At 41.6% G+C, this 15,290-nt stretch overlaps 2 protein-coding genes across 2 annotated transcripts; one reads left to right on the forward strand and one right to left on the reverse strand.

Moving 5' to 3' along the window:
• Positions 1-2,962, reverse strand: LOC125381923 (protein SON-like). The gene is made up of 2 exons (XM_048399282.1): positions 2,914-2,962; positions 1-815 (listed from the first exon to the last, which is right to left on the reverse strand). The coding sequence occupies exons 1-2, from the start codon at positions 2,960-2,962 to the stop codon at positions 1-3; spliced, it is 864 nt and encodes a 287-aa protein (XP_048255239.1).
• A 7,087-nt stretch (positions 2,963-10,049) lies between these two features.
• LOC124117958 (60S ribosomal protein L37-like) lies at positions 10,050-14,715 on the forward strand. The gene is made up of 4 exons (XM_046479985.2): positions 10,050-10,136; positions 11,461-11,596; positions 12,142-12,226; positions 14,602-14,715. The coding sequence occupies exons 1-4, from the start codon at positions 10,134-10,136 to the stop codon at positions 14,678-14,680; spliced, it is 303 nt and encodes a 100-aa protein (XP_046335941.1). The 5' UTR covers positions 10,050-10,133; the 3' UTR covers positions 14,681-14,715.
• Positions 14,716-15,290: the final 575 nt, after the last annotated feature.

Here is a 15,290-nt window from a genome sequence, read left to right on the forward strand (position 1 = left end):
TTAGCATTCCGCTCCACTGTCTACCAACTGGCTGTCTACCAACTGGCTGTCTACCAACTGGTTGTCTACCAACTGACTGTCTACCAACTGGCTGTCTACCAACTGGCTGTCTACCAACTGGCTGTCTACCAACTGGCTGTCTACGAACTGGCTGTCTACCAACTGGCTGTCTACCAATTGACTGTCTACCAACTGACTGTCTACCAACTGACTGTCTACCAACTGGCTGTCTACCAACTGGCTGTCTACCAACTGACTGTCTACCAACTGGCTGTCTACCAATTGACTGTCTACCAACTGACTGTCTAACAACTGACTGTCTAACAACTGGTTGTCTAACAACTGACTGTCTACCAACTGGTTGTCTAACAACTGGCTGTCTACCAACTGACTGTCTACCAACTGACTGTCTACCAACTGGCTGTCTACCAACTGACTGTCTACCAACTGGTTGTCTACCAACTGACTGTCTACCAATTGACTGTCTACCAACTGGCTGTCTAACAACTGGCTGTCTACCAACTGACTGTCTAACAACTGGCTGTCTAACAATTGGCTGTCTACCAACTGGCTGTCTAACAACTGGCTGTCTACCAACTGACTGTCTACCAACTGGCTGTCTACCAACTGACTGTCTACCAACTGGCTGTCTAACAACTGGCTGTCTAACAACTGGCTGTCTACCAACTGGCTGTCTACCAACTGACTGTCTACCAACTGGTTGTCTACCAACTGACTGTCTACCAATTGTGTGTCTACCAACTGGCTGTCTACCAACTGGCTGTCTACCAACTGACTGTCTAACAACTGGCTGTCTAACAATTGGCTGTCTAACAACTGACTGTCTAACAACTGGCTGTCTACCAACTGACTGTCTACCAACTGGCTTTCTACCAACTGGCTGTCTAACAACTGGTTGTCTACCAACTGACTGTCTACCAACTGGTTGTCTACCAACTGGTTGTCTACCAACTGACTGTCTACCAACTGGCTGTCTACCAACTGACTGTCTACCAACTGGCTGTCTACCAACTGACTGTCTAACAACTGACTGTCTACCAACTGGTTGTCTAACAACTGGCTGTCTACCAACTGACTGTCTACAAACTGGTTGTCTACCAACTGACTGTCTACCAATTGACTGTCTACCAACTGGCTGTCTACCAACTGGCTGTCTACCAACTGACTGTCTACCAATGGCTGTCTACCAACTGACTGTCTACCAATTGACTGTCTAACAACTGGCTGTCTACCAACTGACTGTCTAACAACTGGCTGTCAAACAAATGGCTGTCTCACAACTGGCTGTCTAACAACTGGCTGTCTACCAACTGACTGTCTACCAACTGGCTGTCTAACAACTGACTGTCTAACAACTGGCTGTCTAACAACTGACTGTCTAACAACTGGCTGTCTACCAACTGGCTGTCTAACAACTGACTGTCTAACAACTGGCTGTCTAACAACTGACTGTCTAACAACTGGCTGTCTACCAACTGGGAGATAACCCCTGACAGACCGCGTGCAGACAGTGGAGCGTGAGACGGCGTCAATATCTAATGACGATCAACACAGAAGTGAAAGTTGTGTTTATGAGTCTAGCTGAATCCAAAAATGAAAACATTGTAAATAAAGTAAACTCAGTGGTCAGAGATGGTCTTAAGATCATTGATATAACCTTTCCACATGCTGAGAAGGGAACAAAACATATAATGATTATAAACCTGGCGTTGTGCTTGCTACGTGTGTGTCACCTGATGATAAGAAGACAATCCTTAAAAAGAAAGCAAATCTAAAGACAGCCAGAAACTTTAAAGATGTTTACTTCGCAGCGTACAGTACACCAGAGCAGCTTCGGCATATGCAGAGCCTGAGAACAATAGTAAAGACGTTCGGAGAGGACAAACTCACTATCGTAGGCAATAGAGTGTTCCCACGAAGCTCCTCACAACACACGAGAGATGAGGGTCGACCACGCTCACGTATTCCTCAAATAGTCTCCAGAATGTTGATAGTTTATAATGGAAATATATGATTACGACAAATAACTGAATAGTAGAGTGCTTTCAGCCCATGCTTTCCTTTTAAATGTCTGGATCGGGAACCGTCTCGGTGTATAAACGATGCCCCTTTGATCATCCATCGATGGAATTGACAGGTGTCCCGTTGCTATGTTAAATACGATGTCGTAAGGTCGACATTCTAGTTTAAGATTGACTTTAGGACTTGTTAAGATGCTTTCGTGAAACGGTCTGAAGGAGATCATAAAGAGGGCGGTAAGGAGGTCGTAGCGCTGAGGGGCTTTCGTGAAACGACAACCTGGACATCGTTGGTATTGCTGAATCACATCTAGTCCAGCAGTTATGTGAACAATATCAAGGGATTGTGCATTTTGTCATAAAAGCATGAAATTTGGTATAGTCATAGACCATTCCCTAAAGAACAATTCCAGAATTGGCTCCACCAGAAAAAAAGTCTTGAAAATGGTGACTCTAAATCACTCGCGATGTTGAAATGTTTGTATTTATTTATCAATAATGACTCTTTGCAGGTCCTAAATAACTGGAATATTGCCCCCGATATTAGTAATTTTAAGCTATGTTTGAATGATGCAGAACATGGTCTTTTGCAGCTCCAGTGTGTGCAAAGAATTAATGCTGAGTTAGCAGAAAGTGTAATTTCGAGGTGGTGGTGGTAACAGTGACAATGTCTCAAGCCTATCAGCGTTATAGTCCAGAGCAACCTGATCCATGCAAAAAGACACCCATAACTGACTGGACCAGGTGTTGTCTTTGCCAAACAGCCAAGCTTTGCAATGCCCAGCAGAATCAAAGTGTCATGATGTTGGTGCTGGCCATGGTTACTCAACCTTTTCAGAGAACATTGTGCTTTTCCAAGAGCTGTATACATTACCCATGCCCATAGATGTGAGACGCCAAGATGAAGGAGGTGGCATAGCCATTACTATGCAGGTGAACAAGGCCAAGTGGCACAAATACTGCCTTCAAAGTTTACTGCTGCAAGGCTACAAAGGGCAGAAAAGAGGAAGTAAACAGCAAAATATGATGACCCTGATTCAAGCACTAAAAAGTTTACCCGTCAATGTCATCAACAGGATGCCACATCAGAAAATGCCTGCTTCTTCTGTGAGAAGGCATCTGTTACAGAGCAACTCCACGAAGTGTCCACTTTCCGCCTGGACAGTCGTGTTAGACAATGTGCAGTAGACCTGCAAGACCAAGGGCTCCTTGCCAAACTGAGTGCTGGGGACATGATGGCACAGGGGGCTAAGTATCATGCACTTTGCTTGGCGTCACTGTACAACAAAGCTGCAGCACTGCAAGATCAGGATGATCTAGGGGATGAAACTTTCAAGGTCAGCCATGGCATTGCCCTGGCTGAGCTGCTCTCATACATTGAGGAAGACAAACTGGATGATGAGAAAAAAACTGTATTCAAACTAGCTGATCTTGCCCGACTCTACTCGGCACGTTTAGAACAACTAGGAGTTGAGCAAAATGTGCGTACCCATAGCACCAGGCTGAAAAATCGGATTCTTGCTCACATTCCAGGCTTGAGTGCACACAAAGAAGGTCGTGATGTGCTTCCTGCATTTGAAGAAGACATAGGGCCTGTTTTACACAAGGCATGTGAAGACAACTATGGTGATGAAGCCATCTGCCTGTCAAAGACTGCCAAGATTCTTTGCAGGGACATGTTTGGGATGCGAGCAGTATTCACAGGATCATTTGATCATGACTGTCAAAAGAAAGCTGTTCCTCAGTCACTTATGGCACTGGTATCCATAATCCTTGAGGGACCAAACATAAAAACCCAGACAGATGGTGCAGTACATCAGGCAACTCTCAGTTTGGCTCAGCTACTTCTGTTCAACAGTTCCATTCATCGACGGGCTGAAAGTACAGGAGTTCATCACAGCAAAGCTAAAGAAACACCACTGCCCATGTATGTGGGCCTCACAATCCATGCAAGAACTCGGAAGCGGGACCTGGTAGAAACGCTATTCGAACTGGGAATGTCCATATCATATGATCGAGTGTTGGAAATCTCCACTGAACTGGGTAACAGAGTGTGTGAGCAGTACCATTGTGATCAGATTGTGTGTCCTCGAAACCTGCGACAAGGGCTATTTACTACTGCTGCCATTGACAATATTGACCACAACCCCAGCTCAACAACAGCTACTGAGAGTCCTTCCATGGTACAGGCATGTCACTTTTCCAACACCCTCATCCTCAGCATCTTGGAACTGACTGCAGGAAACATCGCATTCTGGATCAGACATCAACCACAAAGACACTACTGGAGCTGCCTGAATCATATACCAGTGTACGACCACTGCAATTGACAAAGAAGGATTTGACGATCCCCAAGGTTGATGGTCCAGTCAAGGGGGGTGGCCAGGTGGTCCATCAAGCATTGCAACATGAGACGAGGTCAGTATCATTCATTGTGTAATTCCTCAAGGCACTGCAAAAGCCACTGCAGCAACAAGACTTGTCATTTTCTTATTATATGATTCAGATGGCTGGAGTGGGTGGAAAAGACGTATCTGTTGGATGTCGGCAGTGACAGTAATATATTCTGGGCCACCTATCATGCCAGTCACCAGCCAGCACAGGAGTGCATCCCTGCTATCACTGCACTGCTACCTCTGTTTCCTGATGACTCAAAGTCTGTTGCCATGATACAGCACTCAATGGATGTGATCATGCAAGCCGCGCAGATAATCAACCCAGGTCAAGTACCAGTGATCACTGTGGATCAACCACTCTACGCAATTGCGAAGCAGATACAGTGGCACTGGCCAGTAGACTATGGAGAGGACCATTTCATCATTATCCTGGGAGGCCTCCACATTGAGATGGCAGCACTGAAGGTGATTGGAGACTGGCTAGAAGAGAGTGGGTGGGTAGAGGTCCTTGTCCAGGCAAAGGTGGCATATGCTGGAACTGCAGATTCCTTACTGAAGGCATCCCATGTCACAAGAACCAAACACGCACATTGAGTGACTGCCAGCAGCTTGTACAACCTACCGAGGAAGGCTTACACCCAGTTCACAGATTCCCTGGAACCAGGAAGCCAAGCTGGTCGATTCGATGACTGGTGCACTCGGCATCTTGTTGAAGTCTTGGTGGAAATGGGCAACCCATTTAATGAAGAAAAGCGTGACCTTCTGAGACTGAACGCAAGAGACATTGTTGATCCTGCTGTGGCGTCTTCATTTGGCCAGGCTGAGGAGATAGGCCAGCAGCAGTATCAGTCCTATGTAGATGGCCGATTGCTGCAACGATCAGTATCTATTATGGAGCCAATCAAGAAGAACAAGCTGGCTCTATTCAGTCGACCCCCTACAAGGGAGGTATCCAAGAGCACTTTGCAAGTCGCTTCCTTGAAGAGTGACTGTTCTCTTTTCTCACGACTCTACACTGCCTGCCAGTCCCGAGATGGCAACCTGGAGGATTTCTTCCAACATGAGAATTAAGTATGTCCCCCATCATTATCTCAGGATGACAGGCTCAGATCTGCTTGTGTGCCTGGAACTTTGCTGTGCACAACCCAAACCCGATGTGCCAGAAACCAATGTCACTAGCCACTGGCTGCAGTAGTCAGGGTAGAAGTCCAGGAGGTATGGGTTGTCTTTGGAACTGGTCAGCACTTCGCTATATACCTGCACACGAGATCTCTGCTTCGATTGGACCTGAGAAATCCAAGGCTGTCCCACTCTTTCACGCCTACACTGGCTGTGATACTGTTTCATCTTTCAGCACGAGGGGGGAAAAATTGGGTGGGGTAAATGGCAGGCGTTTGAGGAGGTGACCCCAACATTTCTAGCTTTGTCAGAAGGACCAGATGATGTATCTGAAGCTCAAGTTTCTGTGCTGGAACGGTTCGTTATCCTGCTCTATGACCGCACGAGCAGTAGGGAGAACATCAATGATGCTTGACAAGAGTTATTTTCTAAGACAGGACGTGCTATGGATGATATCCCTCCCACTCAGGCAGCACTGTTGCAGCATATCAAGAGGGCTGGCTGTGTACCAGGGTGGACATTGCTGGGGAAAAGCTCTTGAAGTGGCCCCAGAATTGCCATCTCCAAGCGACTGGGGAATGGGTCGACCCCACTGACTGGAAGCCATTCTGGACAACCCTGCCTGAGGCCAGCTCAGCATCAAGCGAGCTGGTGCGCTGTGGGTGCAAGAAGGGATGTAAAGGACGCTGCAAATGCAAGCAAACATGACTGAAATGCACTGCTTTGTGTGACTGCGGTGGCAAGGATTGCAATGTGTAGATCGGAAATCAGATCTATATGTAATGGTTAAGCCTATCCATAAACTGATACAGTACATAGTAACTATATATATACAGTCAATGATGTGTTCTTTAAGGTCTCTAGGGTAAATAGGGCAAATATTTGTACAAGTATCACTAGTCCCCAACGGCACTGGAAAGGTGAAGAGAAGATTACACTACCTGGCTATGTGTGGCTTGGTCAGAACAGAGTGAAAGTTCATCGCAGAGCTAAGTGTAGTTCTGGAGGAATTGGATTCTTAATTAGGACTTAAATTATATCTCAGTACCAGCTAGAAATGATAAACGCAACCAGAGAAGCTATATTATGGGTTTCTTTAATGAACAAGTGTAGACATAGACAGATTATGCGCTATTTTCTTATCAAGGCTAATTACTGCAAGTTGAATGGTCAAAATTGCTTGGTCAGTGACTTCACATCAGTGTCGACACGGTGCCTGGCAGTCGTGGACTACTGTATTGTTCCGCATGAAGATCACTTCGCGGTGGAGCTGAGAGGGTAATGGTAAGCCGGTCGTGTACGGACACGGGTGTCGACCCACGGTCTAGCCGGACCACTCGCTCATCACATGGCGGTATGATCGACATCACATGGCGGTATGATCGACATCACATGGCGGTATGATCGACATCACATGGCGGTATGATCGACAACACATGGCGGTATGATCGACAAGAACCTGTGGGGACCATAACCGAGAACGCTCCACGCACGATTAGTTATGAGAAATAAACATTAACTAATATTGACCCAGTATTCATTTTTAGTCCAGAGGTCGTAGAGTTACTACAGCAAACAATATCGTCCTTGGAGAACACCACACGCAGACAGAAAATAAAGAGGTAATGTATTAAAAGCATCCGAGGAGGAAGCAGGCAGACTGGGCGTCGGCCCCATCGTCATTATACCACTTTTGCTGACAAGTTGTTTGATCAAGGTTACAACTTTCAAGGTCTCAGTAAAGCTTTCAAAACATTTTATGGTAGACATTCCCAAATTTGACGCATCAGTGACAAAAATGTTGTCCGATGCAGTTCCCTATTTTGGATTCTACCATATTTCCCGTTGACTTGCATTTGCATGTGTTTATGACGGGTGCCACCTGTGGAGCAGGATACTCTCACGTTTTCCGGAACACCTGGTGTCATCACTATTCAAAAGCGATTCATAAGCGCACGTTCCTGGTACAGTCGGTATCGTACAATCGACTCTGCTTTCACCAGAGATTTCTTGTGGCTATGGAAAGAGTTTTGTCGCTTTTATTTACAATAGGAATGACAGTTTGGATGATATACTGACGAAATTCCGGCTGCGTTCCTGATACAACTATGTTTTCCTTGTGTTGTAGGACGTCAAGTTATCGTAAACTTCACCTGTTACAGTATTAGAAACTTCGTGGCGGTCGGAGCCCAGAATACAATACATTTATACATAATTTATTTGTGGATCTAACACTATTGATGCACAGTTATTTAATTATATGTAGTGTGATTCATGAGACACAGTATATGTGTAATATAATTTACATAAATTTCTTTTCAGATACAAATCAAGACCTTTGATTGTTGAATGTGCTGTTTACTTGATTTGTCTGTTTTAATAACCGTCCTTACAGTCTTCAGCTTAAAACAATAGTGTTCACTTATTAAGAAATAGGGGCTATATAGCCTGTGCCACTCATACACATGTTAACTGTGTCATGTCACTCTAACACATAGACACGTTATTTAACAAGATAAGACACAAGTTCTGTCTATGAAGCGGCCGGAGTCTTCGCCAGTGATCATTGTGCACTATGGGTATAACTGAATCGACTAAGCATGCAGTGTATTGTTTTCATTTGGATTGAAGTGAAATGTGTTGTATGCATAGCATCTATTTATGAAAATATCAAATATATTTCAAAGACGCCTTGAATTCCAGCATTTCTATTAGACACTTTGCTATAATAATGAGAGGGGGCTATGTTTAGCTCAGTCACTTCGTGCTATAAAATTCTTGAAATACGAGTGTGGTATTATCATTATGTGTGATTATATATTATTTTAATGCTAACATTTATTGTTTTAAAATGTAGTTTAGCCTTATAGCCTGGAAATAACCTTATGTCTATTGTATGTATTTATCTCATGTAAAAGACACTTAAATATGTTTTTCAGTTCCCCACTTTCCTAATTTGGCAGGCGATGTTTTGTATCCAATGTTTCTTCAATTATTCATATATCCTTCTTCAATGTTGCGTCGGTTGAACTGTCGTTTATTCTTCGGTTCACAATAGGTTAAAACAAGGCAGGGTTCTCTTCCGGGGCATATGCGGAAACTTGGTATGCACGCCAGTTACCGGGTATGTGCTAAAAGTGCCTTTTGCTGCAAAAAAAATGTATCTTTTAATTATAACTATGCGACTATTTTATTTCAACAATCTGAAGCGTATAATATTTTTCAAACATTTTATGGGTCCACGGTCCCTATATACCCATGTTATTAATATCTTGTTTAAAGATATGGTGGTGTTATCTCATTTTTCTAATTTCTTTGTTCTATTTGTTCATGGTTACTTATCATCCTTCAAACAATATTGACCTGGTTCTCTTTTGAGGCACCAGAAGAGTTCCATGTTAAAACATCCAACACAGAGGATCTTCTACGAAACAGCGAAGAAAAATCAAGCCATCAAAACAACGCGAGTGGTCTCCCCTTGCGGTATCACGTCTGATATGAGCTTTATCGTGGGAGAGTTTTGAGGTGCACTTTGATCCTGGCGCAGGGCCTAGATTTTCGAAGCGATCTTAGCCCTAAAATTATCGTTCGGAAATCGTGATTGTCGTAGTCTATTTTCAAAATTATCGCAGCCCTAAGATATCGTGACCCATGAAGATCCGGGATAGAATAGGTCTTTGAGAGCAACCCATGCTTGCCGTGAAAGACGACTATGCTTGTCGTAAGAGGTGACTAACAGGATCGGGTGGTCAGGCTCGCTGACTTGGTTGATGCATGTGATCGATCCAAATTGCATGGATAACGCCGTACTCAGCAATATATTCCAGCTATATGACGGCGGTCTGTAAATAATCGAGTCTGGACCAGAAAATCCAGTGATTGACATCATGAACATCGATCCACGCAATTGGGATACGATGCATGAACGAAGTTGGCGAGCCTGACCACCCGATCCCGTTAGTCGCCTCTCACACAGTCGCCTTTTACGGCAAGCATGGGTTGCTGAGCTTTAGCGGTAGATCTGATTTAAATAAGATTGGAGCATTTTCGGCTGGGGTGGGGGTTAAAGCGAAACCTCATTCATTGAAGCATTTTTTGGTTACCACCTATTTTTAATTTAACAAGTGCAAAAGTGAGCGTGGCTCACTAATACCCCCGACCCGCCAAGTGTGTCAGTAGTTACAAATTAAATAGCTAGGATAGGGTTAGCTTAGGGTTTGAAAAATTCATTACAAAAAAGGAAAATTAATAAAAACATTTTTATTCTTTGGACTGCACCCCTCCATATGACACAGATTATATGTACTAGGTTTGAGATGAATCCCCTGAATAGTTTAAGAGAAATCGCGCGGACAAAGTTTTCGGACGGACAGACTGACAGACGGAACCTTGGTATAACTATATACCCCCGACATTTTGTCGGGGGTATAAAAATACAGTTTTGCATTCTTCTCGACTTCCCTTGGCTGAATGCTGCATAAGGTAATCATGTGATGATCATGTGATACGAATATCACAACTTCCGGGGTAACAACCAAAACGAGGTTGAACTCGTTCTCTCACTTCCGCTGGATAGAAAATGGTTGGTTTGTCACCTAGGGGAACTACTAAATCCATAAACATCATGTCTTCTATAAACAATATGATTATTAAAATGTGGTATTTCATAAGATTAAACTTATATGTGTTCAAATAAACACATATTTTCGAGAGGAAACTTGTACAGCGGTTAATAATTCAGTTTAGAATTCACCATATACACGTGAAAGCCACGGTGAACTCAGTACATTACTGAGGGAAAGAACTATACACTAACTCACTAAGTGTGCTGTTAGATGTAGTTTATGGTTAACGATACGTAGGGATAGCCCACGGAAGTGTAAGTTTTTGCACAACAAATTAGATCAGGTGCGGGGTATTTTGACGTACTTTCCTGAGAAATGTTTAATCGAAATTTAGGTTTTCGACGAGATCATATTTTGACACATGCTCCAGGCCCTATTACAGAGGAATTTTATTCTTTTGAATGAAGGATTTTTTTACAATACACAAATTTCCTTTTCGCCTGACTACCATGCCGTATAACCTCTTACATCTACAACCTATAATATCCCACTTATAGTACAGTTTGCGTGATTATGCATCCAACTACCAAGGATGCAGAGTTTGGGAAATTAGATGTATTGCCATGACATCACCAAACACAATATTTATTTCATTTACTAACATACTAATTATGAACACTTGAGGACAACATTACTTTCAGTTCGACCTATAACTTTCCATATTGTCAAATATTACAACGTGTGAATCTCTTGAGACAATTTTGGCTCTAGCAAAATATCTGACACAGTTGCAGTCCTTGTTCTACAAGAATATGATTAAAGAGAATACAGGTATTATTAATCTGCTGTAGTGTGATGACTGTAGCCCAGTATGGTGCAATAAACAACATTGGAAAGGCATGAGAGGACACTAAGTTTTACTATTTATTGGACTGTAATGAAAACGTGCAGTGTTAAATTAAACAGTAAAGTCAAGTGTCCATGCCATAACCCTTATGTTAAAGATTTATGGATCCTTACATTAAAATACTATAGGAACAGATATCAAGAACACTAAGGACCAGCTTAATTCTGAACACTGATTTGAGCCTTTAGTGCCTTTCGTTACTTTTGCTATTAATGAATTTTTAAAAAAAATGTAGTTGAATAACTAATATCGTGACACATCCATGTATTTTTTTGTGGAGCTGCCACCTTAAATTTACTCATCTCAAATGCCACCAGGTAATAATTTGTATTTGAAATAAGTGTGACTTCCTTAAATAGTTGTAATGGACAAATACTGCTGCTTCCAGGCAGATGAATTACTCTTTCGAAAAAGCAATACCTCTTTGATTGTAGACCAAAGGTACATCCAGCTTTGGTAAGCGGCACAACAAAACCCACACACACTGCCGCAGGTGTGGGCGCCGTGGTTATCATATCCAGAAGAAAACCTGTGCATCATGTGGCTACCCTGCCGCCAGGAAAAGGACATGTAAGTTTTTCTTCAGAAGTGAAGATTGTGAGAAATGATTGATAATCTTGTCATTGAGTCTCTTTCTCAGTGAATCTCTTTCTCAGTGAATATATTTAAACAGGTAAACAAAACAGTTAGTGGGTCAAGTCAAGAAAGCGAGAATGCATTTGGCACTTTTAGGAAATAGGCCATTGATCTTGAGTCTCTAGCTATAAAATCCTGCTTAAGAATATTATTTTGCAAATACAGAAGAAGTATTGTTGTAGTGTCATCATAGTGCAGTATAGCATGAGAACCCTTGTTTCAATGATGTTCATTTCAATAACTTCAGGGGAAGGAGTTCAATCTTCTCAGTACCTACCTGATTGATCTGACAATCGAAAATGTGAAGTTTGTTTGCCCAAGGTATATCTTTAACATGGGTCACTTAAATAGTTGTTGATTGCCTAATTACTTTTTTTTTTATAAGTTGATGATTGTATTTTAGTTAGCTTGGAGCAAGTACATGATTAAAATGGCCCTGTTTGTTTATGACTGTTATGACAAACAATGCATTGTTACAGTTAACTGGAGTATTAAGTCCAAGAGGAGGAGGACAACTGGCACTGGCAGGATGAGGCATCTCAAGATTGTCTTCAGGAAATTCAGGTAGGAGGCAGTCATATGTCTTGAGTATCTGCAAGGAAAGGGTATGCCAATAGTATAGTGTGCTTGTTTTGTAGTCCAGGGCTCCAGATAATGTTTCACCTCAGGAGTACATACTCCTTATTATTTCAATATAGGAGTACTGGCAAAACTAAACGGTACACTTATGAGTACTGAATGGAATTTGATGGATTAATCTTGTATTTCATTTTAGATATGCACAACATCATTGCTACTCTCATGTAAACAGGTCAGACAGTGAAATTACATGATAAACTTGCGTACTTCAGTATGGATTTGTTGACATGGTATTTCTGTTTTTGTGTGCTCATGTTGCGTTTGGGAAAAATCATCAAAATTCATTTATGTTGTTTATAATGTGCACCCCCCTTTACACCGCCTTTTTTCTAGAACAAAAATGCACACTATACTCAAGGAAATAGGCTATTTGAAATCTATTATTTCTTGGAAATATGTCTAAAATGTATGTTAGACCGTACATGTATGCCGTGATTATCCACCGCATCGTGCATATTTTCATCCATACATACACTGATACGGCCTTCATCTTGAGCCCTGGTAGTCATCAGATACTTCCTACCTTTCACAGTGACTGAAGGCAAAATTGACCCCTGAAGATCCGGGTACAGAATAGATCTTCAGCAACCCATTGTTGTCGTAAGAGGCAGCTAACAGTATTGGGTGCTCAGGCTTTCCATCTTGTTTGATGCATGTCATCGTAACCCAATTGCGTAGTTCGAGTTCATGATGTCAATTAACCGGATAGTCTGGTCTAGACTCGATTATTTTCAGACCACCGTCTATTGTGTGTGTTAAAAGACAAACAAGACAAATTTAACCCATGGGAATTATGGTGATCAGTAGCCCCATATTTGTTGTACAAGGTTATTTATTGGGTCCTGAGAAACCTATCCTTGGAACTAAGTTGTGAGGCATCATTTCTCAATGGCATGCTACTGTCTTCATGCTATCAATCATTAGTTTGTCTGGTCCTGATTTTCCATCATATAGCTGTAATAGATATCACTGAAAACAGACCAATTAAAAAAATTTGGAATTTTTCATTGAACACAATATGGTATTACATCACATGTGGATTGTTTATAGAAAGTTTAACTCTTTCAACATCGCAGGCCGGTACACCAGCCAAGAAGTCACGAAGACACCGCAGGCTGGTAGACCGGCCAAACTTTAGCCACGTCTAAATAATACTTAATTTTAGGAACCTACCAGTCATATATACATTTATTAAATCTATCAGATTTCACATTGTCTGAAATATGTATTCCATTGTAATTTATATTTTATCAATAGATTAAAAAATTATTCACTATTTCCTGCAATGTTATTAAAAATACAATTCTCTGACACACTTCGACAACGGGTCCACATCCAACATGTCAAAGAGCAAAATAAAGAGCAAATTTTTAAGTATATTATATAAAGTAATAAATAACATCAACAAAAATTTATCTAAAAGTTGTCAAACATACATCAAAGTTATTATTTTCATCTTTCTGTGCTATAGCGTGTAATGTAAGTCAAATGACATCTCAACTTTCGTCGCCTTGATTCCTCGGCTCACACATGTTTAATGCCAAAATATATGCATGTGAAATCTTTGTCACAGCTTGATACATCCACAAAGTTCCATAATTTTTATATAGATCGGGATTTCCTGCTTTAACGTTCAGAATAACACAATTTTACCAAAACCTTCATCAAAAGCTGAAATTTCTACACGAGGATGGTACCATTGTAGTAATTTGATTGGCTGCCTTAGGTCACATGCTTACATTTGACCAATCACGAACCTTGTAGCAGATTTCTTCAAGAAAGTGTCATTACTGACCGGACAACCACTGTTATCGGAAATAGGTTATGACAAATACTATTTAATATTTATTTTAAAATACTTTTCCGATTACTTAAAACAATGAAAATAAAATAACAATAGGTAAGTGGATATTATAAAATCGTATATCAAATTTTCACTTCCTTAGTGCTTAATCTGGACATCGTGATTTTGTTAGCTTGCACTTTCATATGTATAAACAGAAGGATTAGACCTTTCAAATGGTGTATAACATGTAGTAGCATAGATGTTTTACAGGCAGATTATTTCCTAGATAAATGTAGGCTTCATCCATCACCCTAGAATCTTGGATCTTGGTGTCACAGCAGTAAAAGCTTCTGTTTGACTGGTGTTAAGAGTTCATGGGTAATGACTAACTATTTCAAACTGAATGTGGACTAGTTGCTCATGTGAAATCTTTTACACAAATATTCTATATGCTGTTTTTGTATTCTTATTTTCATAATATGCTTGATTGCTTAACACTTGATATTGTTTTCAGAAATGGATTCCGTGAAGGAACAACTCCCAAGCCCAGAAGGAAGGGAGCTGCTGCCCCATCAACCGCTGTGGCAAAATAATGTATCATACATTGTAAAGTAAATGTCAGGTTTAACTATGTATTGTGTTGTCTTTCCAGATAGTTGCATATCAGGCTTGCATAAGCAGTATTCATTCTAGTTGTCAAAAATTAGGGTCATTTTCAAGAAAGGGGGGCCATTTTCTAAAAGACTGAGAGGATGCTGTCCCCGGTTATTTGTTTTGATAGTTATTATACCCCCGTTTACTTTTTGCCATTACTGGCTCAACATGGCAGCTGACATCAGCCTGTCTTCCAGCATGACAATGCACGTCCACACACTGCAAGGTTCACGGGAGACTTTCTGACCAGGAACAACATCCGTGTGATGAACTGGCCTGCCATGTCACCTCACATGAATCCAATTGAACACTTGTGGGACGAGCTTGGACGGAGTGTTCGAACTCCTCAGCACCCAACTCGCACAGTGGCTGAGTTGACACTGGCAGAACATTCGACATGATGGTTTTATTTGTCATTATTGTTGGTTTCTTTCACTAATAAAATACACACCATCTGACAATGAATTGCATTTTCAATGGCTTTGAGTATTGTATAGAGAATGTCTGTGAGGGTAAGCCAATTGTATTGAATACAGCCTTTCAAGTACC

The sequence above is a fragment of the Haliotis rufescens genome, unplaced genomic scaffold (genome assembly GCF_023055435.1).
Source record: "Haliotis rufescens isolate VD_foot unplaced genomic scaffold, xgHalRufe1.0.p SCAF_2, whole genome shotgun sequence".
In the NCBI taxonomy this organism is placed as follows: domain Eukaryota; kingdom Metazoa; phylum Mollusca; class Gastropoda; order Lepetellida; family Haliotidae; genus Haliotis; species Haliotis rufescens.

Bases quoted from the DNA above. Each gene is read 5' to 3' on its own strand.
- LOC125381923 (XM_048399282.1), bottom strand. From the start codon at position 2,962: ATGGCTATGCCACCTCCTTCATCTTGGCGTCTCACATCTATGGGCATG. The intron at 816-2,913 runs GTAATGTATACA...GCCAATTGTTAG, and splicing joins TCTCACATCTATGGGCATGG to ACAGCCAGTTGTTAGACAGT.
- LOC124117958 (XM_046479985.2), top strand. The intron at 11,597-12,141 runs GTAAGTTTTTCT...GCATTGTTACAG, and splicing joins TGCCGCCAGGAAAAGGACAT to TTAACTGGAGTATTAAGTCC. The intron at 12,227-14,601 runs GTAGGAGGCAGT...TATTGTTTTCAG, and splicing joins ATTGTCTTCAGGAAATTCAG to AAATGGATTCCGTGAAGGAA.